Raw genomic sequence first — 27,612 nt, forward strand, 5'->3', positions numbered from 1 at the left:
GAGTCTCCCCAAGAACTGGTCACGAGGCGGCTCAGGAGGACCATAGCGCGAAGTGCGCGCGCAGCCGCAGTGCGAACTGGAGTGGGTGAGGCCAGCCCATAGCTTGCGCAGCCGCAGTGCGATAAGGAGGCGGGATCGAAATAGCGCGCGGCCGCAGTCCGGTCTAGTGTCATGCGCGTGAGCCTCCGCGTCCGTCCATCGCGGGGACAGGTCCGTCCCGGTAGCTGCCGCTGAGGTCGCCCCGCGCCGCCAAGATGTACGACGCGGACGAGGGTGAGCGCGCCACAGCCGTGCCCTGGCGGCGGGTCCCGTCACCTCAGCCGGGAGCTCGGCGCCGGAGGGCTGCCCCTGGGGGGCGGGCACGGGCCACAGGCCCCTGGGGTCCCGGGCCGGGCCGTGCCGGGCCGGGCCGGGCCTGCAAACCCTTGCCGCGCAGCCGGGAGCGTGGTCGAGTCCCTGCGCTTCACCCCGGCGGGGCTGGGAGCGGAGCGGAGCGGGGAGGGCCGCTGGAGGAGCCGCAGCTGTACCTCCAGGTCCCTTCCACTGTGTCCGTGCTTCTAGCCAGGAGCAAGAGCACAGGCCGGGGGGCTCTGAGCGGGGACGCGGAGAGCCCGGAAAGGCTGGGGGATGTGGGGACTGGTCAGCTGGCCCTGCCGTGCAGTGGCTAAGAGAGAATGCGATCCTGAGGCGCATAAACGGGGGGATTTGGAGCAGAGAGGTTATTTCACCTTTATATTTGGCACTTTTATATATGACTCCTGCTGGACTGTGTCCACCTCTGGTGCCCACAATTCAAGAAGGATGTTATTAAACTGGAGAGGGTTCAGAGAAGAGCCATGGGAATGTTTAAAAGATTGGAAAACAAGCCTAATAGTGATGGGGCCAAAGAGCTCAATCCGTTTAGCTGAACAAAGGGGTGATTATTGCAGTCTGTAAATACCTACATGGGGACAAATATTTGAAAATGTGTTCTTCAGTCTCGGAAATAGAAGTCTAACATGATGTAATGGCTGAAAGTTGAGGCTAGACAAATTCAGATTGGAAATAAAGGTTTTAACAGTAAAGGTAATTAACCCTTGGAACAGTTTACCAAGAGTTGTGGTGGATTCTTAATCCCTGGCAGTTTTTAACTCAAGATGGTTTATGCTCCTGGAATTATTTTGAGGGAAGTTCTATGACTAGATGAGGTCAGACTAGATGATTAGAATGATCCCTTCTGGCCTCGGAATCTGTGAATCTAGTGTAGACTCGACCTTAGGCATTTTAACAAGTGACCTGATTTTCAAAAGTGCTGAGCACACAGTGGCTCCCACTGGAATCAAAAGTAGCTGATGGGGAAACTGGTGCTTTGAAAAATGGAGCTAAGTATTGGGCTCCTGTTTTTTGAAAGTTTCAACCTTTGGCCGTATGTTTATAGGGTATTTTATGGTAATTAAAAAGTGTGAGGGCAAAGCTTAAAAACCTGCATGAGTGTCCAATGTTCTTGATGCTACAAGTGAAAAATGTGTTTTAGAGTAACAAAAACTTTGAAAGATGCTTAGATATTGGAATAGCTTGTCTGTGGTTCCTAAATAAACAGGAAGCTGAAACATCTGTTAAGATACAATTGAAAGTTAATTGACCTTTACCAAAGGCATAAAGGGCCTCATCCAAAGCCTACTGATGTCAATAAAAATCTTTCTTTTGACTTTAATGAGCTTTGCATTGAATTCAAACTGATTTATTAGTTGCTACTCTAGGAAAGCACAAGTTTTGAGTGCTATCATGCGTATTTTGCTGAGTGGTGGTAAAGTGTTTAGGAACAGATGCTTAACCTTAGGAAACAAAGTAGACTGAATCCTATTGTTCCCATAAAAGTTCTTGTTTATAATAAGCCTTCATAGGTTGCCTACTTTTTCTCAAGGGCCAGTAAAGTAATAAAACTTTTCTGTGTTCCAGATACAAATAAATTACAATATTTTTATTACTGTAGTGTCTATGAGCCCCAGACATGGACCAGGACTCCACTGTGTTAAGCACTGAGCAAATACAGAATGAAAGATGGTCTCTGCCCCAAAGAGCTCACAGTCCAAGTATTGACACTAGGCTGTGTTTGTTCCTGTTATCCCTCTTTCAGGTTTTATTAAGCTCACTAGATTCCACTGCATGCATCCGATGAAGTGGGTTTTAGCCCACAAAAGCTTATGCCCAAATAAATTTGTTAGTTTCTAAGATGCCACAAGTACTCCTCATTTTTTTTTTTAGAAAAATAATGTATTTGTGTGCAGCCATTGGGTCTTTAGAAGCTATATACAGCCAAAGAAAACATGAATGAATAGAAAGATTGATTTAAGTGTTCTGCTTTCTTGGTAGATATGCAATATGATGAAGATGATGATGAAATCACTCCAGATTTATGGCAAGAAGCATGCTGGATAGTTATTAGGTAACTATCAAATTTTCTAAGAAATGTTAAGAATAGTGAAGTAATCAGGCAAGTGTACGCTTAGCTAAAACATCTAATACTAATAAATATTATATCCTAACTTATTGTGATGAAAATTCCAAGATTTCATGTCCAGAATCATAAATGCTTTCTCTTTAAGAATGAAAGAACGGTTACAAAGAGAGAACATAAGATTTGAGACCACTGGGCCTGTGTATAAATGGCCAAAGGTCAATGGTTTTGTAAGTGATTGCCTTCCTAGACAGTCTGAAAGCATTTTCCTAGCAAATTCAGCATTAACACAATATTTTCCATTATTGCTTGTGGGTGTAGAGGTACATTTATAAGATTACTGCTAAGAATAATGCTAACATAGTGAATTGGTAAGTTAAGGCACTGATCCCACAGCTTCTTGCAAGTCAGTCAATAGGGAACAAAGTTGCAGGATCTGGGCATAAATATTTCTGTCTGTTTTTTGAAAGTTTCTTTGGAACAATTGTTTTCTTCTCACAGCACAATGTTGAAATACAAGCAGATATTTGTTTCATGTAGCAATAATATCCTTTGATTAATTACAGTATGTTTATCTTGAATTTTTAAACATTACCTGATAATTAACATAGTTTATGGATATGTAAACTGAGAATTTTTGTTGATTAATTGAATATGCTTTATTTTTTCTAAGCTCCTATTTTGATGAGAAGGGGTTGGTCCGACAACAGCTGGATTCTTTTGATGAGTTCATTCAGATGTCTGTGCAGAGAATTGTAGAAGATGCACCACCTATCGATCTACAAGCTGAAGCTCAGCATGCCACAGGGGAAGTTGAAGAACCGGTAAGAGGGATATTTGCAGAGTTTGATTCTTTTAATCGTACAGATGTGAAAATTGTGCTGGGAGTTCTTATTGCAGTTGAACAGCTGAAGGCTGCAGCAGCAGATCCAGTCAATTAGCGCATGATATAGCTAAAAAGAAATGCTACTAATGGGGAAACGAATGGGTCATTAAAGCAGTTGAAACGCCAAACATTTTTGGCAAAAATGGTATGTCCATAATGAACTTTATCAAGGGTGAGAAATATCAATTTTTTTAGTCTTTGTTCGTTTCATGTTAGATTTTCAAAAATTTTCAGCACCCACAGCTGGGGCCAGATATTCAAAAGGGCTCAGCTCCTATTGTTCTCATTTGGCACATGTTATCAAATTGTATTCCTTAACTCCAGAAGCATGATGTGCTACATGTAATCAGAATGCCATTCTCAAACTTCTGGAAGTTAATTTCAAAACATTGCTTTCAATCTAGGCCAAGTGAATGTTACACTTCTGGACCCCGTTCATATCAAGTTTAAAGAAAAGCTGGCTGGAGAAAAATGAAGATCTTGATACAAGTTTTAGTAACCAAAAGATAACTTATCCTCGCACAGAGTAACAACTGCAGAGAAATAACTAAATAGATTTCTAGTTAGATTGTAAGCCCATTGGGGTGGGGCGACCCTCCTTTAGTTCTGTGTTTGTACAGTACCTAGTACAATGCGGTCCTGCTCCATGACTGGGGTTCCTAGGTGCTGTGGTAGTACAAATACTAAAACTAAAGCAAATCTTCTGAGCCAAGTATGAAATATTTCATCATAAGATGCAACTTGCTGAAAAAAATGTAAGCTATCCATAATAGGGATGGGAATGAAAGTGCCCTTTCAGTCATAAATAAAATTGTTAATGTTAGGCTATAGTAAACCAATGCAAACAATAAGTATATTAAAAGAGAATTACTTGAATTCCACTGTTGACTATGTTACATTTAACAGATTTAGAAACTGTCAGAAGTCATTCATGAAACAGACAATCACAGTGGGAAAACTTGAACAGCTTATGATCTGAAATACAGCTCTTGAAGCAGCTATAATTAGGTTTTCTTCTTTTTATACTATCCATCTCCATTACCAGATCAGTTCAGTGTGCATCTATATCTGATGGTGCCCTGGCCAGTTGAGTAAGGAAACTGATACTTGGGACATAAGAAGTGGCCAAAAGGAGAATGTGCACCTTGTTGAAGTCCAGGTTTTTTTCTCTCTCCATTTTTCCCCTGTTCTCTTGCCGGGAGGTCTTTTTATGCCTTACTGCTGGATGGATGGATAGAATTGCTCCCACCAGAGTTTATGCAATGTGGGGATCACCAGATAATCCAGAAAAAGATGCTGCTGCACTGACACAAGGCTTTTGTCTGCAATTTTGTGTCATCTTCACATAAGTCCTAGTCTTCTTTTCCACCACCTGCAAGAAGTCATGGGGAGTCAAATTCTCATCTACCGCTTGGTAGTGTGTAGTGCTTTGAGATGCTACAATTATATGCACAATAATTAAATATATGTAAATAAAATAGTCCCGGCTTTGTGCCGTGGTGCAATTCCAGGACTCTCTTTTTTTGTGCTTCTGATTTTAGACTTTTTTGGGAGTAACAAAGCAGTATAAATATTTAATGTCTCTTACAGGATATATTTTAAAATAAAGAAATACTGTGATTTCAAGATTGAAGTTCTTGTATCTTAGTAGATTTTTAATACCATTATAAATTCATATTTACATATTTTCTTGCTGACCCAGTAAATATTAATGGTCTTATCTTGAAGGCAAAATAATTTTGTAATGTGATCTGATCTTACTAGACAGTAAAACATCTAGCTCAGCAAATGTGTGCAAATCCATAGAGAAGTATGTGAGAAGGGCAAGACCTGTTAGGGACTTTAATCTGCTTCTCCCACCACCATTCTCAACCCAAGCCAGTGCCGGATTGCCCCCTACAATATTTTTTCTCCTAATTTGTCTGGTTTGTAAATAAACAAGTCTGCTTCTATCACTGCACCTGTCATTAATAGATTTTGTTGTCAGAAAACTTTTCCCGGTAATCTTCCTAAAACTTTCTTTAATTTTATCACACTCCTGCTAGTGAATAACCCTTTGTAGCATGCTAAATAACTATTCTCCCTCTTTAGTGTTATGAAATATTCAAACTACTTGGAGATTGTCTTGTGTTTCTCTCTTTTTTTTCCTTCCCCTCCTGCCCAATATCTTTAGTCATGGCTAAGAGAATCTGTTTATATTTAGGACTTTTCCATGAGGATCAACCTTTCCAGATCTTAATCGTTTGTTTGTTCTCTGAATTCTCTTGTGTTTATCCTACATCTGTGTTAATGAGGCATCCAGTGAAGTGTTGTAAGTGCAGTTTGTCTACAGACCTATAGAAAGGGATTACCTCTCTAATCTGTGAATTGGGATCTCTGTGTGTGGCATTGTATATGTATTAAACAAGTTCTAAAATTCTCTCATGCATATTGTGATTTGCCATTCTGGTTATTAAAATTAGTTATTTTGGGTTATTTTCAGCCACGATATCTGTTGAAGTTTGAACAAATCTATCTCTCCAAGCCTACGCATTGGGAAAGAGATGGTGCACCTTCACCCATGATGCCCAATGAAGCCAGATTGAGAAATCTTACGTAAGAAAAAGCTCCTTAACAGCTGTTGGATACCATGAAGGAACACATCTGCAATCTAAATTAATAGGATTTTCTCTAATTTTAATTATGCCCTGTAAAATGAAGAATTACTTCCCTATATTTAAAACAAACTACTTGAGTATTAAGTACAAAAGATCACGGACACACTATTACTAAGTAATATAATTTAACAGTACCAACAATTTCTCGGAATAACTTTATCAGTCCTTTATTTTATGCTTTCTCTAGTTCAGAATGCATTATCTTCATATTGTCGTGGATGGGTATAAACTGTTTAGGATGGACAGGCGCGGGCGAAAAGGTGGAGGAGTTACACTGTATGTAAGAAAGCAGTATGACTGCTCAGAGCTCCAGTATGAAACTGGAGAAAAGCCTGTTGAGAGTCTTTGGGTTAAGTTTAGAGGCGAGAGCAACAAGAGTGATATCGTGGTGGGTGTCTGCTATAGACCACTGGACCAGGGGGATGAGGTAGATGAGGCTTTTTTCAGAGAACTAACAAAAGTTTCTAGATCACAGGCCCTAGTTCTCAAGGGGACTTCAATCACCCTGATATCTGCTGGGAGAGCAATACAGCGGTGCACACACAATCCAGGAAGTTTTTGGAGAGTATTGGGGACAATTTACTGGTGCAAGTGCTGGAGGAACCAACTCGGGGCCATGCTCCTCTTAACCTGCTGCTCACAAACAGGGAAGAATTGGTTGGGGAAATAGAAGTGGGTGGCAGTCTGGAAGGCAGTGACCATAAGATGGTAGAGTTCAGGATCCTGACGAAAGAAAGGAGTGCGGCAGAATATGGACTCTGGACTTCAGAAAAGCATAATTTGATTCCCTCAGGGAACTGATGGGTAGGATCCCCTTGGAGACTAATAAGAGGAGGAAAGGAGTCTAGGAGAGCTGGCTGTATTTTAAAGAAGCCTTATTGAGGGCACCAGGAACAAACCATCCCAATGTGCAAAAGAATAGCAAATATGGCAGGCGACCAGCTTGGCTTACCAGCAAAATCTTTGGTAAGCTTAAACTCAAAAAGGAAGCTTACAAGAAGTGGAAACTTGGACAGATGACTCGGGAGGAGTATAAAAATACTGCTCAAGCATGCAGGGGTGTAACCAGGAAGGCCAAAGCACAATTGGAGTTGCAGCTAGCAAGGGATGTGAAAGGTAATAAGAAGGGTTTCTTCAGGTATGTTAGCAACAACAAGAAGGTCAGGGAAAGTGTGGGCCTGTTACTGAATGAGGGAGACAACTTAGTGATAAATGATGTGGAAAAAGTTGAAGTACTCAATGCTTTCTTTTGCCTCGGTCTTCACAGACAAGGTCAGCTCCCAGACTGCTGCACTAGACAGCACAGCATGGGGAGGAGGTGAGCAGCCCTTAGTGGTGAAAGAACAGGTTAAGGACTATTTAGAAAAGCTGGACTTGCACAAGTCCATGGGGACGGATCTAATGCATCTGAGGGAGTTGGCTGATGTGATTACAGAGCCATTGGCCATTATCTTTGAAAACTCGTGGTGATCTGGGGAGGTCCCGGATGATTGGAAAAAGGCAACTATAGTGCCCATCTTGGAAAAAGGGAAGAAGGAAAATCTGGGGAACTACAGACCTGTCCACCTCACCTCAGTCCCTGGAAAAATCATGGAGCAGGTCCCCAAGGAATCTCTTTTGAAGCACTTGGAGGAGAGGAAGGTGATCAGAAACCGTCAACATGGATTCACCAAGGGAAAATCATGCCTGACCAACCTGATTGCTTTCAATGATGAGATAACTGGCTCTGTGGATATGGGGAAAGCAGTGGACATGACATATCTTGATTTTAGCAAAGCTTTTGATAGCGTCTCCCACAGTATTCTTGCCAGCTAGTTTAAAAAGTATGGGTTGGATGAGTGGACTATAAGGTGAATAGAAAGCTGGCTAGATCATTGGGCTCAACGGGTAGTGATCAACAGCTTGATGTCTAGTTGGCAGTCTGTATCAAGCTGAGTACCCCTGGGGTCGGTTTTGTTCATCTTTATTAATCTGGATGATGGGATTAATTGCACACTCAGTTTGTGGATGACACTAAGATGGAGGGAGAGGTAGATATGCTGAGGGATAGGGTCCAGAGTGACCTAGACATATTGAAGGATTGGGCCAAAAGAAATCTGAGGTTCAACAAGGGTAAGTGCAGAGTCCTGCACTTAGAATGGAAGAATCCCATGCACTGCTACAGGCTGGAGTCCGACTGGTTAAGCGGCAGTTCTGCAGAAAAGGACCTGGGGGTTACAGTGGACAAGAAGCTGAATATGAGTCAACAGTGTGGCCTTGTTACCAAGAAGGCTAATGGCATATTGGACTGTATCAGTAGAAGCATTGCCAGCAGATTGAGGGAAGTGATTATTCCCCTCTGTTCAGCACTGGTGAGGCCACATCTGGAGTATTGCATCGAGTTTTGGGCCCCCTGCTACAGAAAGGATATGGACAAATTGGAAAGAGTAGTGGAGGGCAACGAAAATGATTAGGGGGCTGGGGCACATGACTTATGCGGAGAGGCTGAGGGAACTGGGGTTATTTAGTCTGCAGAAGAGAAGAGTGAGGGGGGATTTGATAGCAGTCTTCAGCTACCTGAAGGGGGGTTCCAAAAAGGATGGAGATAGGCCAGGGGTTCTCAAACTGGGGGTTGGGACCCCTTAGGGGGTCACAAGATTATTACATGGGGGGGGGAGAAGGGTTGTGAGCTGTCAGCCTCCACCCCAAACCCTGCTTTGCCTCCAGCATTTATAATGGTGTTAAATATTTTAAAAAGTGTTTTTAATTTATGGGCGGGGGGGTCACATTCAGAAGCTTGCTGTGTGAAAGGGGTCACCAGTACAAAAGTTTGAGAACCACTGAGAGAGGCTGTTCTCGGTGGTGGCAGATGACCGAACAAGAAGCAATGGTCTCAAATTGCAGTGGGGGAGGTCTAGGTTGGATATTGGGGGGGGGGGGGGGGAAGCTATTTCACTTGGAGGGTGGTGAAGCACTGGAATGGGTTACATAGGGAGGTGATAGAATCTCCATCAGTTTTTGAGGCCCAGCTTGACAAAGCCCTGGCTGGGATGATTTAGTTGAGGTTGGTCCTGCTGCGAGCAGGGGGTTGGACTGATGACCTTCTGAGGTCTCTTCCAACCCTAATCTATGATTCTAATGTTATAATATAGTCATGTCGTATTTTCTTTTTCATAGATATTCTGCTCCCTTGTATGTGGACATAACTAAAACAGTTATTAAAGAGGGAGAGGACCAGTTACAGACACAGCATCAGAAAACTTTTATAGGAAAAATTCCTATCATGCTCCGTTCAACATACTGCCTGTTGAATGGCTTGACTGATCGTGATCTTTGTGAACTGAATGAATGTCCTCTTGACCCTGGTGGCTATTTCATTATTAATGGATCAGAAAAGGTAAAGGATTAGATTTCACATGAAGAAATGTTGTGTGGTGTGGCTTTTTTTTATAAAACGAATGCTGAAAATTACACATTGAAATGGCTCTATATGGCATGTGTTCCTCTTTCTACCAATCCGAAAACTCTGTTTTATGGAATACTACTTAAAACATTTTTTTGATAGTTTTGTTTCCAGTTCTAACACTGGAGTGCCGGTCTAACTCTGAAAAGTGGCAGTATAAAAACAAACCTTTTCCTTGTTATTCAGAGTTGTATGTATTTGTTTTAGTGACAAAATAAGTATTTGCTACTTATTACTCTTATTCAGCAGAACCAGCATAAGTAGTAAAGTAAATTGTTTCATCATGTGCCTCATTCATTAAATTGTTTGCCAAGTTCATTTAATGTGCACCTATGTAAATGCGTTGAAGGCACTGTGACTGTACAGCTGTCAGTGAGGGCATAATTTGACCCTCAGCATCTCTGCTGTTGGTGTGATAAGAGAAAAAAGAACCTAATTTGACTCTCAGGGCTGGCAGCTGAAATTTTCTTTATTTGTGTACTAAGCACATTTGACATGGAAATTAAGACACAACAGACACAGAATCTTCTGATGCCATTTTTACAGTTGCTTTTCAGATACAATATGCTAACCCTTAAGGCATTCTAAGACCCCTATGGAGTGGTATCTAAATGCATCACTACTAGAAAATGCAATAAATGTGTTCTAAAACCGTTGATCTTGGAGTGTCCCTTGTTTCTGGTGTGCTATCTTAAGTAATACTATTACACAGTATTTTCTTAGAACTCTGTTCTTCTAAAGGTGAAAAACACTAGTACAATGAGCAGCCTTTAGCAAAATAACAATGTGCATATAGTTATGTGGAGAGCTTAACAAGTACTATTATGCTATTGTACAGCCAAGAAGGATAGTACAGTACAAGCTAGATTTTAATAGCTGGGTAAGAACAAGATTGGCAGATTGACCAAAAAATAGTAATGGGTTTGAAGTCAGTTTGAAAACAAAACATCTTAAGGTATTGCATGTTTATATTTACTTACTGTAAGCATACTCTCTTACCTGGTTATTTACAATGCTTTGTTTCCAATATAGGTTCTGATTGCTCAAGAGAAGATGGCTACAAACACAGTGTATGTGTTTGCAAAGAAAGATTCGAAATATGCTTACACAGGAGAATGTAGATCCTGCCTGGAGAATTCCTCTCGACCAACTAGTACTATATGGGTTAGCATGCTGGCCAGAGGAGGGCAGGTATGCATGACTGATTGATTTAATAATGGTGGATATTTTATACACCTCTACCCCGATAAAACGCTGTCCTTGGGAGCCAAAAAATCTTACCGCATTATAGGTGAAACCACATTATATCAAACTTGCTTTGATCCACTGGAACGCGCAGCCCCACCCCTCTGGAGCGCTGCTTTACCGCGTTATATCCGAATCCGTGTTATATTGGGTTGCGTTATATTGGGGTAGAGGTGTATTTGGTTTATGTTTGGGCTGAAATTTTCTAAGACTTTGGAGATTTTTCTTTATGTAGTATCTTATGGTATTTAAGTTTCATTTTCTTGAGAAACTGTGTGTTTGATGTAATGCTTTGAAGAGTGTAATCAAATAGGTATTTGTGAGTAGATTTTCAAATTTAATGTATATAATTGTAACCTCTTGAATAAGATGAAAAATGTTATTCAGTAGCTGCTCTGTGGCATTAATAGTTTAAAAACAGATGTATTAGAAATGAGACAGACTTAATCTAATTATTTATATTTATGGTTTTGTACATGGTAATTCTTTTCCATTTCAAAAACCATACTTATCTCTCTTGAATAAGTACTTTATTCAAGCCATTTGAAGTCCAGAAAAAGTTGGTTTGTTTGAAATCAAATGCATTTGAGACTGATCTACCCTGTCCCCCCTCTAGGGCGCAAAGAAGAGCGCTATTGGTCAGCGTATTGTAGCAACTCTTCCATATATCAAACAAGAAGTGCCCATCATTATTGTTTTCCGTGCATTAGGTTTTGTATCTGACAGAGACATTTTAGAGCACATAATTTATGACTTTGAAGATCCTGAGATGATGGAAATGGTAATGTATATTCAATAATGGTGTGTGTCATGGTGTTAAGTGAGCTAAAGTCTGTCTGTCTACTTCTACTATATTCAAAGCATCCTGTCCATATCCCAGTTGTAATTTTAAGACTCATGTGCCACTTGAATCTTAAATGTTAGGGGTTTTTTTGCATTGGTTAAAGTAATAAAAGTTCTCTGAATAAAACAATTATGGTAAATGTACATTTACCTGAAGTGCTTGTGTGGGAATGGAAGAGCGCTGTTTACTATTCAGTTACAGGATCTGATCCGGCTCCCATTGAAATCAGTGGAAAAAAATCCCACGTCTGTCTGTCTCAACTATCTTTTGGTGCACTGCCTATTGTGCCACACTGATCCACAGTTGTCTTTTACAAAAAGCTAATCTGTATGTACTGTTTATATTAAAAAAAATCCCATTACTCAGCTGTGAAGTAGCTTGAAATCATGTTTAATGATACAATCCTGTGAACATTTTTACTTTTTAAAGATCCAATCATCATTTGCTGGTTTAGAAGTATTTCTTACTTGGAGGTGCATTGTCTGTGGTGACTGTCATCATGTTAGCTAATTTGGTATTAATATCCTAGTACATGAAGGCTTTATTTAAACTGTCATCACCTATTAAATCTTACTTTTAAATGAAACATGCTTAATTGTAACTTCAGAAAATAATTCTACATGCACTGCCACTTTTGTATTAATGTCTTATTCTAGAATATCGGACGTTCCCTGCTGCCCCTTTAAAAAAAAAATCTGTTGCAGTATAATGGAGAATTATATTTGGAAAAAAATAACTTTTTGGAATTTTTATTTAAAATGTAGTTAACTAGAACTTCCTGAAAATATTTTTTATAAACAGCTACATAACTGAAATCCTGAATCATCTATGGATGATTCAGGATTTCCTTCCCCCCCGCCCCCCGATGCAATGATTTTTGCTTCCTTTTGTGCATTAGGTCAAACCTTCCTTAGATGAAGCATTTGTCATCCAGGAACAGAATGTTGCATTAAACTTCATCGGGTCAAGAGGTGCAAAGCCTGGTGTTACCAAAGAGAAAAGAATTAAGTATGCAAAAGAAGTCTTACAGAAGGAAATGCTTCCACATGTTGGTGTCAGTGACTTTTGTGAAACCAAAAAGGCCTATTTTCTGGGGTATGACTGTTTTTTGTCTTAAATGCTGTGTCAGACATCTGAAAGGGAAACTGTCAACTCAAAATTGATTCAAAAATTTAGTTTTAGATATTTATGAAATGTAAGACTGGTAGAAATGTTTCCACAATCTTCAAAATAGTACTAATAGTTACTTTCCCCTGTAGTGTTTGCAACCCAATCCTTGCAGCATTGAAATGGCAGAAATAATGAGTGGATTTAAGTTGAATGTGGTGTTAAGGACCTAAATAAAGACAGTACAGTAGAACCTCCATGGTTACGAACATCTCAGGAATGGAGGTTGTTCGTAACTCTGAACAAAATGTTATGGCTGTTCTTCCAAAAGTTTACAACTGAACATTGACTTAATACAGCTCTGAAACTTTACCATGTAGGAGAAAAATGCTGCTTTTAACCATCTTAATTTAAATGAAACAAGCACAAAAAGTTTCCTTACTATGTCAAATCTTCCTTTAAACTTTTTCCCTTTATTTTTTTAGAAGTTTACATTTAACGCAATACTCTACTGTACTTGCTTTTTTAAAATCTGTGCTGCTGCCTGATTGCATACTTCTGGGTCTAAATGAGGTGTGTGGTTGACCGGTCAGTTCTTAACTCTAGTATTCATAACTCTGAGGTTCTACTATATTGTTAATATATTGCTTGAGTTGACAGTGTAGTTGTGCAGGCTGACTGTAAGGCCGTGTAGTGTATTCTTGGTTATCTAAAATTATTTGGGTGGTATCACCTTGCTCAGTACCTAATGGTATACAAGCAGTCAGTCCCTGTATCAGGAGCCCAAGGCCCCAGTTCAGCCAGTTGGTGGCCCCCATGCTCATGCAGAGCCCCACTGACTTAATTGGGGCCTAAGTTAGACAATACAAGACGGGAAAAGCACACTGATTGGCCAGGTGAAGGTCCAATCCAAAAGTGGGGTAGATTGTTTAAAAAGATAATTCTCCTTTCCGGTCTGCATTGACTTAAACAAGCAGTGGGTTTTTAGGACTTGTGCTTATTAACCTGGTAAAGAGGTCTGTGTTTAGAAATGCAATAATTTCATTTGATTTAGGACTGACAATTCATCGGCACCCCTAGTGTATATGTCCTGTAAATAGTTGTCTGGTCTTCGGGATGAATGTCTGGTTCTAATTAGAATACAAAGTAAGGTGTCTCTTTTTTTTATTGTTTTAGATATATGGTTCATAGATTACTACTGGCAGCTCTGGGCAGAAGAGAACTCGATGACAGAGATCATTATGGCAACAAAAGACTTGATCTAGCAGGGCCATTGCTTGCATTCTTGTTCAGAGGGTAAGCATGATAAACAAAATTGTAGGTATTAAATGGTATTCCAGTGTTAAAAAGTGTCTGATTTCATGTAATAGTTGTTGGGAATGTAAAACTGTCATACTAGAACAGACCATTGTTTCAATTCTGATATTCTCTCAGACCATGGCCAGTCTCAGATTCTTCAGGGGAAGGTACAGGATGTACAATTATGGAATAACCTGTCCATAGGAATCAGAGTAGCAGCCATGTTAGTCTGTATCCGCAAAAAGAAAACGAGTACTTGTGGCACCTTAGAGACTCTTATCCTCAAATTCGTTAGTCTCTAAGGTGCCACACATACTCATTTTCTTTCTGTCCATAGGAAGAAACTTCTCTGAACTCCAGGTGATTAGTTGCTGGTTTATGCCCTGTAGCATGAGGAGTTTGTCTTTATATTTATGCTGCCTAGTGTAACTGTGGATGGAATCCTTATCCATATAAAAATGTAATTCTGTTTTGACTCCTGTGAAGCATTTCACCTCTATTTTCTATGTCCTGTTTTCAAAAACTCTCCATAAATCTGTTTGATTAAATTGACCTGCTACAGAATGTTACTACAGTTACCTTTCCTGGCTTCTAACAATTACATTTTCTGCTTTCTTTAACAGAATGTTTAAGAATTTGCTCAAAGAAGTGAGAATATATGCACAAAAATTTATTGACAGAGGGAAAGATTTTAACTTGGAACTGGCAATTAAAACAAGGATTATATCAGATGGTTTGAAATACTCATTGGCTACTGGAAACTGGGGTGATCAGAAGAAAGCTCATCAGGCCAGAGCAGGAGTATCTCAGGTAACCTAGCTAAATAAGTCTAAGACAAAGCATAGCTTTTGTCTTGTAAAAGCTTCTGTACACCTATCCAGAATGCTTGTATTAAAAACTCTCTCTTTAAGATTCTGTCACATTAGAGATTTTTACGTTGGCTGAGTGGTCACTACAGATCATTACTGGTATATATTAAAGGTGAACAGAGTTCTTTCAGGGTCAGCCCTACTACAGAAGTTGCTGAACGCCCACATGCACACAGTTAAGATATTACTAGACTGGCAGAACTTTTAAGTGGAAACCTAATTGTGATTCTGGGAGCCCTTCAGTGCCAACTGGCAAAGGGTGTACCATACCATAATGCAGAACACCTGATGCACTCCTTGCCCCAACACACTGTATCTGAAAGGTGTCCTGTAAGGTATCCTATCCAAACTGGTAACACACTGGTCGTTAATATTGTGTGATATGTGTACGGGCAGTGTGCAAAGAATATGTGTGCTGGAAATATGTTCTTAAAATGTGTTTTGGCAAGCGGTGCATAAGCCCAGCCTGCCCTAGACAAAGGGGTGGTGTTTCGCCTGCTTGACTGTGTCTCCACTGTAAATTGAGGAAGGTGGGGCCAGAAACCGGGAGAGCACATTTACATATCCGGTAAATGAAGCCCTTCAACTTGCTAGTGGGGGAGATGCCACTTAATGATTTATGACAAGGGATGGAGGCTCTATCCCCAGAAAGCTTTTCTGGCTAAACAGACAATGGGTTTAGGGAAATTCAAGAAGAAACAGGGATTACTTAATTGGGATTCATCATCTTAGGGGCAAAAGTTGCCAGAGCGCTCAAACTCTGGGAGAATTGGATCCTTCAGTCAAAGAAGTTGAAGTCTCTGGGAACTGACTGTAGGTGGAAAAACCTGCTCACACAAAGATTGTAACTTGCCAGAGTTAAGTTTTAGTCAGTAGAATGTGTTTTTGTTTTGGTTTTTTTTGTTTGTAACCTTTCATATCTCTTTCACCCTTAAGTGATTTCAGGTAGGTCTATGTGGGTTGTTGTTAAACTCATTCTTGTTTTATTACAGAACCATCTCTGATTTAAAATGGAAGTGTGAGTCTTCAGCTAATGTAACAGGCTGTTGTGTGCTCTGCCTCTTTGGAGGCAGCAAACTTAACTTCTGTGAATGTTCAGTGAGAGGGACTGGACACTGCAGAAATACATCTCTTGGGAACTTGGGTTCACTGTTACCTGCAAGGGAAAGTTTGGACTGGCAGATTCGTGAAGAGTTTGCCGGTAAGGCAGACAAGCTGATGTGTCAGGGTGGTAACACAGAGCTTAGCAGCAGCAAAGCTAACTCTTGCTGAGGCAGAGTGGTAATACAGTGGCTCACAGTTTTGGGTGACCTGGACAAGACCTCACACTAGTCTAAGATGAGATGAGGTGAACTAGTTTCTGTTTATTGTTACTTTGTTGAAAGGCATAAAGATAGTTGTCAATTTAGGTGGTAACTGACTTCCTTCTAGTAGGCATTTTGAAATAAGTAAGACTAACAAATTGCAAATGATTTTGGTTTGAAATGAAGAATACCGCTTGGGTGTCTAATTTTAAAAACTTACAATTACATCTAGGTGTTAAACCGCCTGACCTTTGCATCCACACTTTCCCACTTGAGACGCTTGAATTCTCCAATTGGTAGAGATGGTAAACTAGCAAAGCCCAGACAGCTGCACAATACATTGTGGGGAATGGTCTGTCCTGCTGAGACTCCAGAGGTAACACAAGTTACATTGAAACTAATGTATTCCAAAAGCATATTTGCTTGTATTATGGTAATCTAACACTGCAGATTTGTTGCAATATGTCAATGTGCAATTGCATTTTATTTTCAGTATTTAATTTCAAATATTTCAGATTTAAAGTTAAATTTGCAGTGAAGGCATAAGATGTTTTTTAACTAATAAAGTAATTGTGTGTCTGAATCCACTATCAATTCTGTGTATGTGTTTTCTTGGAAACTATTTGTCTAGCCTTTTCAAAGGCATATTGATTTGTTGTTTTTTACAACAAAACTAAATCTGTTTGTTAGGGCCATGCAGTAGGACTTGTAAAGAACTTAGCCTTGATGGCTTACATTTCTGTGGGGTCTCAGCCATCTCCGATTCTGGAATTTTTAGAAGAATGGAGTATGGAAAATCTGGAAGAAATATCTCCAGCAGCCATTGCAGAGTATGTATAAATGAGTTTGTCTCTGAATAATTTTAAACTTTTTTTTTAATTCAAAACCGCTTTTTCATATAACTCTGGCTTTTCTTTTCATAGTGCAACCAAGATCTTTGTTAATGGCTGCTGGGTAGGAATACACAAAGATCCAGAACAGCTGATGAACACACTAAGAAAATTACGTCGTCAGATGGACATAATTGTGTCAGAGGTACGTTTTCTGAATGAACGACCATGTAAATTCTAGCTGCGAAGGATGGAATGTAGTAGGCAGAACACCCCTTTCGAAAGTATGAGTACAAGCGGAAATTCTTTTTGATCATACTTCAAAGGCTTAGTTCCCTAAAACCATTTTTAAAGAGAATTTAGCTGAAAACTGCCCTTTTCGAATCGGAAGCCTGTTCAATGGAGCCCTCATACTCGCAGCACACTGTAGACAGTAGCTTAAAGGCTCCCGCTTTGGGGAACTTCACTTTGTTATAGCCCCTGTTGTGTGCACCCTGACTCTCATTCCACGGTTCATACAAAACCTCAAATGTGTGTACCCATTAATTCTCCTTGTTTGCATGTGCAGGTCTCCATGATCAGGGATATTAGGGAGCGAGAAATCCGCATCTATACTGATGCTGGCAGAATCTGCAGGCCACTTTTAATTGTGGAAAAACAAAAGCTGCTGTTGAAGAAGAGGCATATTGACCAACTAAAAGAACGAGAGTACAACAACTACAGGTAAGAAATCTCCCCAGAACATGAAAAATGTCTTGCTCTTTCTTCCAAATGTATGCTTCTCAGGGTTTGTTTGAAGTCAGCTGAATCTGCAAGCCACCTTTGTATTTAAAAACTTGTTACTTGACTACTTTGTGTGTTCTACACAGCATTGATTATAATCGCAATAGAGCATAATTGTGTCAAATCAAGGCAGTGGCGTATTCCCTAATTACAAACAAGATAAGTCTTGCTTTTTGACATAGCTAATGAAACCTGTATTAAATGTTACTTTGAATAGTAAGGCATTGAGACAGTTTGATTATTTAGTTGGCAGGATCTCGTGGCCAGCGGTGTAGTAGAATACATTGATACGCTAGAAGAAGAGACTGTGATGCTGGCAATGACTCCAGATGACTTGCAGGAGAAAGGAGTGGCATACTGTTCAACTTACACACATTGTGAGATTCACCCGTCCATGATCCTAGGAGTATGTGCATCTATTATTCCTTTCCCTGATCACAACCAGGTCGGTATTTATTTATTTAGGCCTCTTGCTTTTAAAGTTAAGACTATATTACAAAAGGAAAATTTAAAAAGCATGTTTTAACATATATAGACATGTATATGCATGAAGAATTTAATAGATGTTCTATTGACACTGCTTCTTTTTTTGCCTTCATAGTCTCCTAGGAACACATACCAGTCTGCTATGGGTAAACAGGCTATGGGAGTTTATATTACAAACTTTCATGTTCGTATGGATACACTAGCCCATGTGTTGTATTACCCTCAAAAACCCCTTGTGACTACACGCTCTATGGAGTACTTGCGATTTAGAGAGTTGCCAGCAGGTATGTTGTGGGTTAATAAGCAAACCTAAAACGTATTAAATAAAATGTACACAAATATCAATATTTAAAGACCATTCATTATGGTGAAAAGTAACTAGGATTGTGCTTAGTAGTAACTTCTGGTCATTCTCATTATTGTGCCTTGTAATCTGGGCATCACCAGCTATAAGGAGATACTCTCAGCATAGCTGCTGAGGCTACAATATGTTAAAAATAATTCCTCCCTCCCCCAACAGATTACATTGTTGGAAATTAGTGTATTTTTCATCAGCATTTGTTAGATCTCCAGAAGGGGTCAGTGTTGTATTGAAAGTTCTAATCTAGAGTATACTCCAATTTTGTATTTATTCAATACTACATGGCCTCTATTTTGTGTGTGTGTGTGGTGGAGATTTGCTTTAATGTCCAGGCGGTGTAACTATATGGAACGCAGTTCATTTTGAATGAAGAAACCTTGCTTATATGAGCTATAGGTGCTTTAAACATTTGCTTCTATTGTATTACAGGTATCAACTCAATTGTGGCCATTGCGTCATACACCGGTTATAATCAGGAAGACTCTGTCATCATGAACCGTTCTGCTGTCGATAGAGGTTTTTTCAGGTATGGTTTTCCTGAACTCTGAACTGTAGAAAATTGCTCATGTAAATTTATAGGGTTGTTTTTACTCATTTGAAGATTTAAATCTTTCCCAGTTTTTATTCAGATGTCTAAAGGACATAACATGCCTTTTCTAAGACTCTGGACAAATTTTAACTTAGTCATACATTTTAAAATACTACCAACAGCTGATTACTGCGTATTGTTACTAGTATATTAAAATGTACAGTTAGAATCCTAGAAGATCAGGGTTGGAAGGGACCTCAGGAGTTCATCTAGTCCAACCCCCTGCTCAAAGCAAGACCAATCAGTTCCAAAGAGGATGGCTCTAGACTGTTCTCAATGGTGGCAGATGACAAAACGAGGAGTAATGGTCTCAAGTTGCAGTGGGGGAGGTTTAGATTGGATATTAGGAAAAACTTTTTCACTAAGAGGGTGGTGAAACACTGGAATGCGTTACCTAGGGCGGTGGTAGAATCTCCTTCCTTAGAGGTTTTTAAGGTCAGGCTTGACAAAGCCCTGGCTGGGATGATTTAACTGGGAATTGGTCCTGCTTTGAGCAAGGGGTTGGACTAGATGACCTTCTGGGGTCCCTTCCAACCCTGATATTCTATGATTCAATCCCCAACTAAATCAAGCCTGACCTTAAAAACCTCTAAGGAAGGAGACTGCACCACCCCCCTAGGTAACGCATTCCAGTGTTTCACCACCCTCCTAGTGAAAAGGGTTTTCCTAATATCCAACCTAAACCTCCCCCACTGCAACTTGAGACCATTACTCCTTGTTCTACCATCTGGTACTACTGAGAATGGTCTAGATCCATCCTCTTTGGAACCCCCTTTCAGGTAGTTGAAAGTAGCTATCAAATCCCCCTTCATTCTTCTCTTTCGCAGACTAAACAATCCCAGTTCCCTCAGCCTCTCCTCCTAAGTCATGTGTTCCAGTCCCCTAATCATTTTTGTTCCCCTCCGCTGGACTCTTTCCAATTTTTCCAGATCCTTCTTGTAGTGTGGGGCCCAAAACTGGACACTACTCCAGATGAGGCCTCACCAATGTCTAATAGAGGGGAACGATCATGTCCCTCGATCTGCTGGCAATGCCCCTACTTATACATCCCAAAATGCCATTGGCCTTCTTGGCAACAAGAGCGGACTGTTGACTCATATCCAGCTTCTCGTCCACTGTAACCCGTAGGTCCTTTTCTGCAGAACTGCTGCCTAGCCACTTGGTCCCTAGTCTGTAGCGGTGCATAGGATTCTTCCGTCCTAAGTGCAGGACTCTGCATTTGTCCTTGTTGAACCTCATCCGATTTCTTTTGGCCCAATCCGCTAAAGTTGCTCTTTTTCAACCTATTTTGTTTTTTTTAAAAAAAGTCACTTACAGAAGTTACAACTGCCACAGCAAGAAGATGCAAAAGTAACCACTCCAGTGAATAACTAGGGCCAAAATTAAAAACATGACACACTTTCCCAACCAACCGTTTTCCTCCTCTTGCTTTAAAGTTAGGTCTTGCTGACTGCACTGAATCATATTTGTATGTAGATTAAATGTAATAGGATTTGGATGTTTTCTCTCTTGAACTGTCAAGTTTTGTGAGCCCTTTGATGCCAGGCATTTGAGCTTCCCAAGATAATCCTATTGTTAGCCAGGGAAGTGATGTGACCTATCACCACTTTGCCGCAATTACACCTGAATGATGTAATGGACACATTCATTGTTTGTCTTTTGGTTATCTAGGTCCACATTCTGTTCTACTTTTGGTTGGCTAGACCTTAAAGAGGCACGTTCGCTTCTTCACATCCGTTTACTTATGTAGAATAAGAAATGAGAAGCTGTGCTGGATTTTTATGGATTGCTTTAATAATTACTGCCCAAAGTGAGCACTGGGTATGTTCACTGGCACATTTTAAAAATAAAAAAAAATTTTAAACTTCAAGTACAACTGGGGATCCATATGCTAGCCTATAAGGCAGCACTATCAAAAAAAAAAAAGAGAGAGAGAGAAAAATAAAAACGGAATAACCTGAATAAAACCCAAGCACTCTAGTGCACCGGAGGTGTACTTCAGTGGGTGCAGCTTAATGGATACTGGAGGGGGGAAAGGTGTTCTTAAATTACTCATCACTGTACACGTGATGATTTAGTATATATGTACAGTGATGATGCCATTGTTTACATTAGCATTCAGGTAATGGTGTGACATCAAAACATGCAAGCTAAAAGGCAGACAAAGGGGTGAAATGTATGAGTAAAGTGGTCTGGGTCGTAACACAGGGATAACACAATTCCCTTTTTTTGTAAGACGTATAGTAGATCCTAAAGTTACCATCGTCTACCACTACCAGCAGTTTATTTGTAGACATTTCACAGATTTATTCTGAGAAGTGACGTCAAAATGTCCTTTGTGGGGTTCATTGTTTCTCCTTGATTTGCTCTAGAAGTCATAGTGTAGTATCCAAGTAAAAACTTCTTGCATGGGGCCTGAGCATTCTTTCAGACTTGTCATTACTGGTAACTCTAACTCAACTGTGCTATGAGCCAGGGCTGTTTGTTTTCAGTTTTTATTTTGTTTAAAATGTCCTGGGAATTTCACTTTTACAAAAATTAAATGGTGAAAATCAGTGCAAAAAAACTAACTTATGTTTTCTGGGTAAATATTAGGTTAACATTTGGGAACAAGAGGACAGAAAAATAAGTGTATTATAAATAAAAGGAGTTAATGCTGTGGCTTACTGCATAAACTACACATTAACACTCTGCATGTGCACGCGCACACAATTTTCCACTACGTTGCTGCACTTTGACAGCCTCACATTTACACCTAGACTAATTTTATTAACAAACACCATCTATCTAATGTAATCAGATTTTTTTTAACATAATCAGTATTTTGATACCACTTGAGTGGTCCAAAATTTGGGTGAAAATCAGTTTAAAACAAAAAACCACCACCCCCAACTTTTTTAAAATCAATAAAACAAAGGGCCTCAATTGTGATTTAGATACGGTTATAGCATACAATTTAAAAAAGAACGCTGATATCTAAACAAGTTATTCTTTTTAAATTTTCTTTCAGATCTGTTTTCTATCGCTCATATAAAGAACAAGAGTCCAAGAAAGGATTTGACCAAGAAGAAGTTTTTGAAAAACCTACACGTGAAACTTGTCAGGGTAAGAGATGCTGGCAGATGGAAGAAACAAAACCTGCAATTAGCAGCCAGACTTCATCAGACTGAGTCCTTCATGTTAACTTTACTATATTTGACTACTTATATTGCACTGTAAACATGTAAATGATTGATAAATTTGTGCTCTTGGTACAAAGAAATTTGCATGGTCAGTAAAAAACAAAAATTCCCTTTCTGGATATGTTAGCAGCATGTACATTTATAGTAGAATCTGCACTTACTAATATGTCATGAATTCACAACACTGCAGTATACTGACACAGAATGCAAATATGGTGTCTACTATTCTGAGAACGTGATCCTTAATGTTTTTGTAGAAATACTTTGAAGGATTTTCGGCTCTGAATTCATTTGTCTTTAATCTCAGGTATGAGGCATGCCATCTATGACAAACTAGATGATGATGGTTTGATAGCACCTGGTGTACGTGTGTCAGGAGATGATGTCATCATTGGCAAAACGGTAACTCTGCCTGAGAATGAAGATGAACTCGAAAGCACTAATAGACGATACACAAAGAGGGACTGTAGCACTTTCCTACGAACTAGTGAGACTGGTATTGTAGACCAGGTCATGGTAACCCTTAATCAGGAAGGATACAAGTTTTGCAAAATTAGGGTGAGTACCAGTTTCTATGGCTTCTGGGTTTAAAAAAAAAAAGGAAAAAATAAGTATCAAGTCACTGATCTGATGTTTTCTGTTGCCTCCAGGTGCGCTCTGTGAGAATCCCACAAATTGGAGATAAGTTTGCCAGCAGGCATGGTCAGAAGGGTACCTGTGGTATCCAGTACAGACAGGAGGTAGCAACGTTTTCTCTCTTATACTTGTCTCTCACTGTAGAGTGAAACTTGCCTATTAATGTGGATTGCCTGTGAAATAAGTTACCTTAATATATTGATTTCAATTTAACCTCTGTTCAAACCTTATTTAAAATGTCTTTTGAGTCACTTAAGTTGAACTGGATTTTTATTTTGTTGGAACTCCCTAGCTTCTCACGGGGCATAATGAGAATCTCTTTCCTGCTTTAGGATATGCCTTTCACCTGTGAAGGTATCACACCTGACATAATCATCAACCCCCATGCCATCCCTTCCCGTATGACAATTGGTCACTTGATTGAATGCCTTCAAGGGAAGGTAAGGAGAACAGTTTATGTTGTGTAGCTAAAATCTGAGAAGCAAACTGCACTTGTTTTACCTTGTGGAGAAGCTGATCTGCTAGTTCCCGGTATTTGTTAACCCACTAAAGAATGATGATCAAGTTCCCATTTGAGGATCTAGTAACAAAACAAAAGATATATTAATTTCCTTAGGGAGAAGCCAGAGTGCTATCTTCAGTGGGTCAAACCACGATGTGTTTATAGCAGAATTTCTGTGCTGCTTTTCTTGACAGAATTACCATACAAGCATAATTAACCCTAAAAATCCCTAAGCGTTCTCCTAATCTATGGAAAAGAAAGAAATAACAGAGTTAGGCCAGTGTTAAGTGCTTCTGAAAATCCCACCTGTAACTTGTGCATCTAAGTTTTGTTCAACAGAAAAATATCCACTGCATTAGAAAGTTAAGGTTACAGTCTTGGGTATTGGGTCTGAAATCTTAACGGGGGAGTAGGTTAGCTTTTTCAAGTTAACCTGCATACTGTCTGAAAACTCTCATATATAGAATGCACAGTTTGTGTCTATAAAAGTTCATGGTATTCAGGAAACCCTTTTTCTCCATAGGTATCGGCAAACAAGGGAGAAATTGGTGATGCTACACCTTTCAATGATGCTGTCAATGTGCAGAAGATTTCCAATCTATTATCAGATTATGGCTATCATCTGAGAGGAAATGAGGTATAGTGTTCAAAATGCCAATCTAGCTAAAGATTATTGGTCTGTTTTTTGATAAATTTTGTTAATATGTCAAATTTAGGCTTATGCTTCAGTGATTGTATTCTTTACTTCAGGTTCTCTACAATGGCTTCACTGGACGCAAAATCACATCACAAATCTTCATTGGTCCTACTTACTACCAGAGGTTGAAACATATGGTAGATGACAAAATTCATTCTCGTGCAAGAGGGCCAATTCAGATTCTTAACAGGCAACCAATGGAAGGTAGATCTCGGTAAGAATATTTGTGGATTTTCTTTTTTACGAGTGTCCTTGAAGCCTCACAGTTGGGTTGCTAAGGCAGAGAAAAATTAGCTGCCTCAGCTGTGCAGCTGTATCTTAATTGGCTCATCCAATTAGCCACCCATTTGGAGCTGATGGTAGTGTGCTTAGGTTTGGACAGATAAAACATGACTTAGTTTGTTGTGAAGTTGTGGTTTGTCTGTTCAAACACTATATATTGTCATCCGTTGTAGAAATTTTCTTAGTCATGTGACTGCTAGTGGGAGCAGTAGTTTTATAATGTGGCTGACTTCTTCCCAATGATCGTATTTTTGGGAGAAGAGATGACAACTTGCTGGGTACAGAGGCACCTATTTGTACTAATGCTGATGTATTTGTAGAGAATTAGGTTTCCATATTAGCTACTGGAATCATAATTTCTGACTTAATGACACAATATCCTCCCCACCCCCTTATAGCGATGGTGGCCTTCGTTTTGGAGAAATGGAGCGAGACTGTCAGATTGCTCATGGAGCAGCTCAATTTTTGAGAGAGAGATTGTTTGAGGCTTCAGACCCATACCAAGTTCACGTTTGCAATCTTTGTGGAATAATGGCAATAGCTAACACAAGGACACACACGTACGAGTGCAGGGGGTGCCGTAATAAAACACAGGTATGTATGGATTTCCTCTGCAAATATTTCTACTTGCAGTCAAGAACAAACAGTGATTAAAGAAGTATGATGGTGAGTGAGGATGAAGAGAGCAAGTGGTAAAAGAAACCCAAAAATTAACCCAATAGTTACTATATAACAAATGGGTTTTTTCCTAAGTGTCAGAGTTCTCGCTGTGTCATTTGGCAGGAAATTTCACTTATGTATTTTATAATACTGGGTTTTCAGAGAACTTAACTAAAAGTGAACATTAAATCTTTTAACTTTTGGGGGAAAAAAGTGATACTGTAAAACTCATGATTTCATGGCTTTGCCACTATAACTCTTCAGAATATTATATTTTGTTTGGGAGAGGAATAAACTAACTTGTCGCATATTTGACATGCTGGGGGAGGGAAATCACAGGTTTTGAATTAATATGGAAATTTTATATTTAAGTATAAACAGGATTGTTTTTCTCTACCATAACTCGGTTATTCCTTCAACCTCTAAAGAGCGTAATTGTCTCGTAATAGTTAATATGCACAAATAAAATATCTTGACCGATAGGAGCAAAAAAGATCTTTTGTCTACAGATTTTGACCACTGAAGGACAAGTCTACTGTATTAAAATGATGATAAATTATAAATAGTGTTGATGGTCTGGACCCTGTAGAGGAACATATCAACACTATTGAGTAAAGTAATGCCACCCTGGATGGAGTGTGATCAGTCATCACTTCAAGGTGAATTGTAAAGACTTTCCCTAAAGGGCTAACAAAAATATAACTTGATATGAAGCACTAGACCAAAAAAAATAGCCTTGTAATTTTGGAACCAAAATGTTACTATTTACTTAGTGGGTAGGTAGAGTGAAATTAATCTTTAAAAAGATGCCATGTACTAAATTTTCTTACTTCCTTTTCAGATTTCCTTGGTGCGAATGCCATATGCCTGTAAACTCCTCTTTCAAGAGCTGATGTCCATGAGTATTGCACCTCGTATGATGAGTATTTAGCCTTTAAAAGGCTGTGCTTTAGTTCTGACTTTACGTATCTGCTTGCTCTGGTTCTAGTGTACCATTTTAAAAGATTTTAAATGCAGAATGTTACATATGTCATTTACATCAGGTTATGTTTTGCATCTGAACACTTTGTTTAATGATCTTGAGCTTACTTTTTGTAAATAGAAATAAAGATTTGTAGTCATATGTGAATTACATTTATTTGTATGTCTGCCAAAAGCATGTAAGCAAAACATTACTAAAAGGAAGAATGAGTCAGATAAGGAACTGATTATCAGGCTAGAAGAAGTCAGTGGCTGTAGCTTTCCGAAACACTAACTTAAACTGTGCATAAATGATATAGTCCTCACGTCACGGCTCTGCATCATCATCTGGGAAAAAACAAACAAAAAGGGATGTGGTTTCATAATTACAAGAGGGTAACACTGCAGATACCCCAATATCAGTGGATTGAATTTTCTGTTTGTTCTTCGTTATCCACATTTTAAATCAATCAGTCCTTTCCTCTCTTTCTTTCTTCTGAGGGAACTGGATAGCTTAGGGTAATGGAATTTAGGGAACCTTTCACCAAGGTCATTGGAATACGTCCATTGTCAGTAGTTGGCTAACTACATAGACATTTAGACTGTGCTTATTACTGATGCATCTGAGATGCCATCTGATGACTTCATGCCTGGCACTGCCTGAGATTGTCGGGCAGCAAGTCAGAGCTGGCATGCTGCTTGGAGAATAGCTTCAGGAGCCGCAGAAGTGACAGCTGTATGTGGATGAGAGCTAGAACTGCTGGTGGGAACTGACCAAAGCAAGGACTCCTAATGAGCAGAAGGCTTGGGCAGTGGCCTCTAGAAAAAAGTGAGAGATTCAGCTTGGTGTGGGGAAGCAGGAGGGTGGGTCCCCTGAGCACAGTTAGGAGGTGCAGGCAGGGAGGACTGGGAGTGGAACGCTGTCTGAGGGAGAACCCTCTCCACGAAGCGCTGTGGGAAGACTGGTCGCTCAGACAGAGAGGGCTAGAGACCGGGGTCCTGAATTGAGACATAAGGAACTGAGAACAAAGTGCTGATAGACTCTTTTATGGGTGACTTGAGATGTCCCTGGAGATGGGAATGGAAAAACACACTATGTATTTTTACTGCAGGAACTGGAGAATGGTTTTACAACCAGGCTTTTGGGGAACTATAGCACTGGTGTAGATGAATAAATTGAAGTCAGACTATGTACCTTTGGGTGAGCAAAAGGGAACCAGGCTCAGCACAACTGTCATGCATTGGATGGCACCCGAGGCAGGGTTGCCCTATCACAATGCCCCTTTAACAGCCTTGAGGTACACTCCTTTTATAGACTGGAGTTTATATAGACTCCTTTTATAGACTTAATTTATTGGATGCATGTATCCCCTGCATTTGTGATAATGGATTTCTAAAATTAGGTATAATCTGGTCAAAACCAAGCACCTTTAGCAAAGGGCATAACTTAGTTATGTTAGTGTCTGACTTGACCCAATTCAGTAAATTACTCGATGGTGGGATTCATTTATACTCTTGCTTCACTGCTGGACAATCTTCTTTTTTTTTTTTTTT

General features: G+C 39.7%; 2 protein-coding genes across 3 annotated transcripts in view; one reads left to right on the forward strand and one right to left on the reverse strand.

Moving 5' to 3' along the window:
• The first annotated feature begins 132 nt into the window (after window positions 1–132).
• On the forward strand, window positions 133–26,221 carry POLR2B (RNA polymerase II subunit B). Of its 2 annotated transcripts, XM_073340195.1 has the most exons (25): window positions 133–273; window positions 2,353–2,425; window positions 3,111–3,261; window positions 5,806–5,918; window positions 9,137–9,356; window positions 10,455–10,613; window positions 11,284–11,448; window positions 12,410–12,606; window positions 13,795–13,914; window positions 14,541–14,727; window positions 16,323–16,466; window positions 16,781–16,920; window positions 17,014–17,125; window positions 17,489–17,643; window positions 17,950–18,148; window positions 18,305–18,473; window positions 18,980–19,076; window positions 22,150–22,244; window positions 22,629–22,879; window positions 22,972–23,061; window positions 23,290–23,397; window positions 23,983–24,096; window positions 24,210–24,370; window positions 24,837–25,032; window positions 25,940–26,221. In XM_073340195.1, the coding sequence occupies exons 1-25, from the start codon at window positions 255–257 to the stop codon at window positions 26,027–26,029; spliced, it is 3,525 nt and encodes a 1,174-aa protein (XP_073196296.1). In that variant the 5' UTR covers window positions 133–254; the 3' UTR covers window positions 26,030–26,221. The 2 variants fall into 2 exon arrangements, with proteins under 2 accessions (XP_073196296.1, XP_073196297.1); XM_073340196.1 differs by lacking the exon at window positions 11,284–11,448.
• Window positions 26,220–27,612, reverse strand: part of IGFBP7 (insulin like growth factor binding protein 7) — a 75,314-nt gene continuing 73,921 nt past the window's right edge. The window contains exon 5 of the mRNA XM_073340197.1: window positions 26,220–26,406. The gene's annotated coding sequence lies outside the window, so the exon portion shown is untranslated. The remainder of the gene's footprint in view (window positions 26,407–27,612) is intronic.

This window comes from Lepidochelys kempii, chromosome 4 (genome assembly GCF_965140265.1).
Source record: "Lepidochelys kempii isolate rLepKem1 chromosome 4, rLepKem1.hap2, whole genome shotgun sequence".
NCBI classification, from domain to species: Eukaryota; Metazoa; Chordata; order Testudines; family Cheloniidae; genus Lepidochelys; species Lepidochelys kempii.

What these genes read in the sequence shown, in the direction of transcription:
- POLR2B (XM_073340195.1), top strand. An exon ending in TGGACATAATTGTGTCAGAG is followed by an intron (nt 17,126 to 17,488) that starts GTACGTTTTCTG and finishes TTGCATGTGCAG; the next exon opens with GTCTCCATGATCAGGGATAT. An exon ending in CCAATGGAAGGTAGATCTCG is followed by an intron (nt 24,371 to 24,836) that starts GTAAGAATATTT and finishes ACCCCCTTATAG; the next exon opens with CGATGGTGGCCTTCGTTTTG.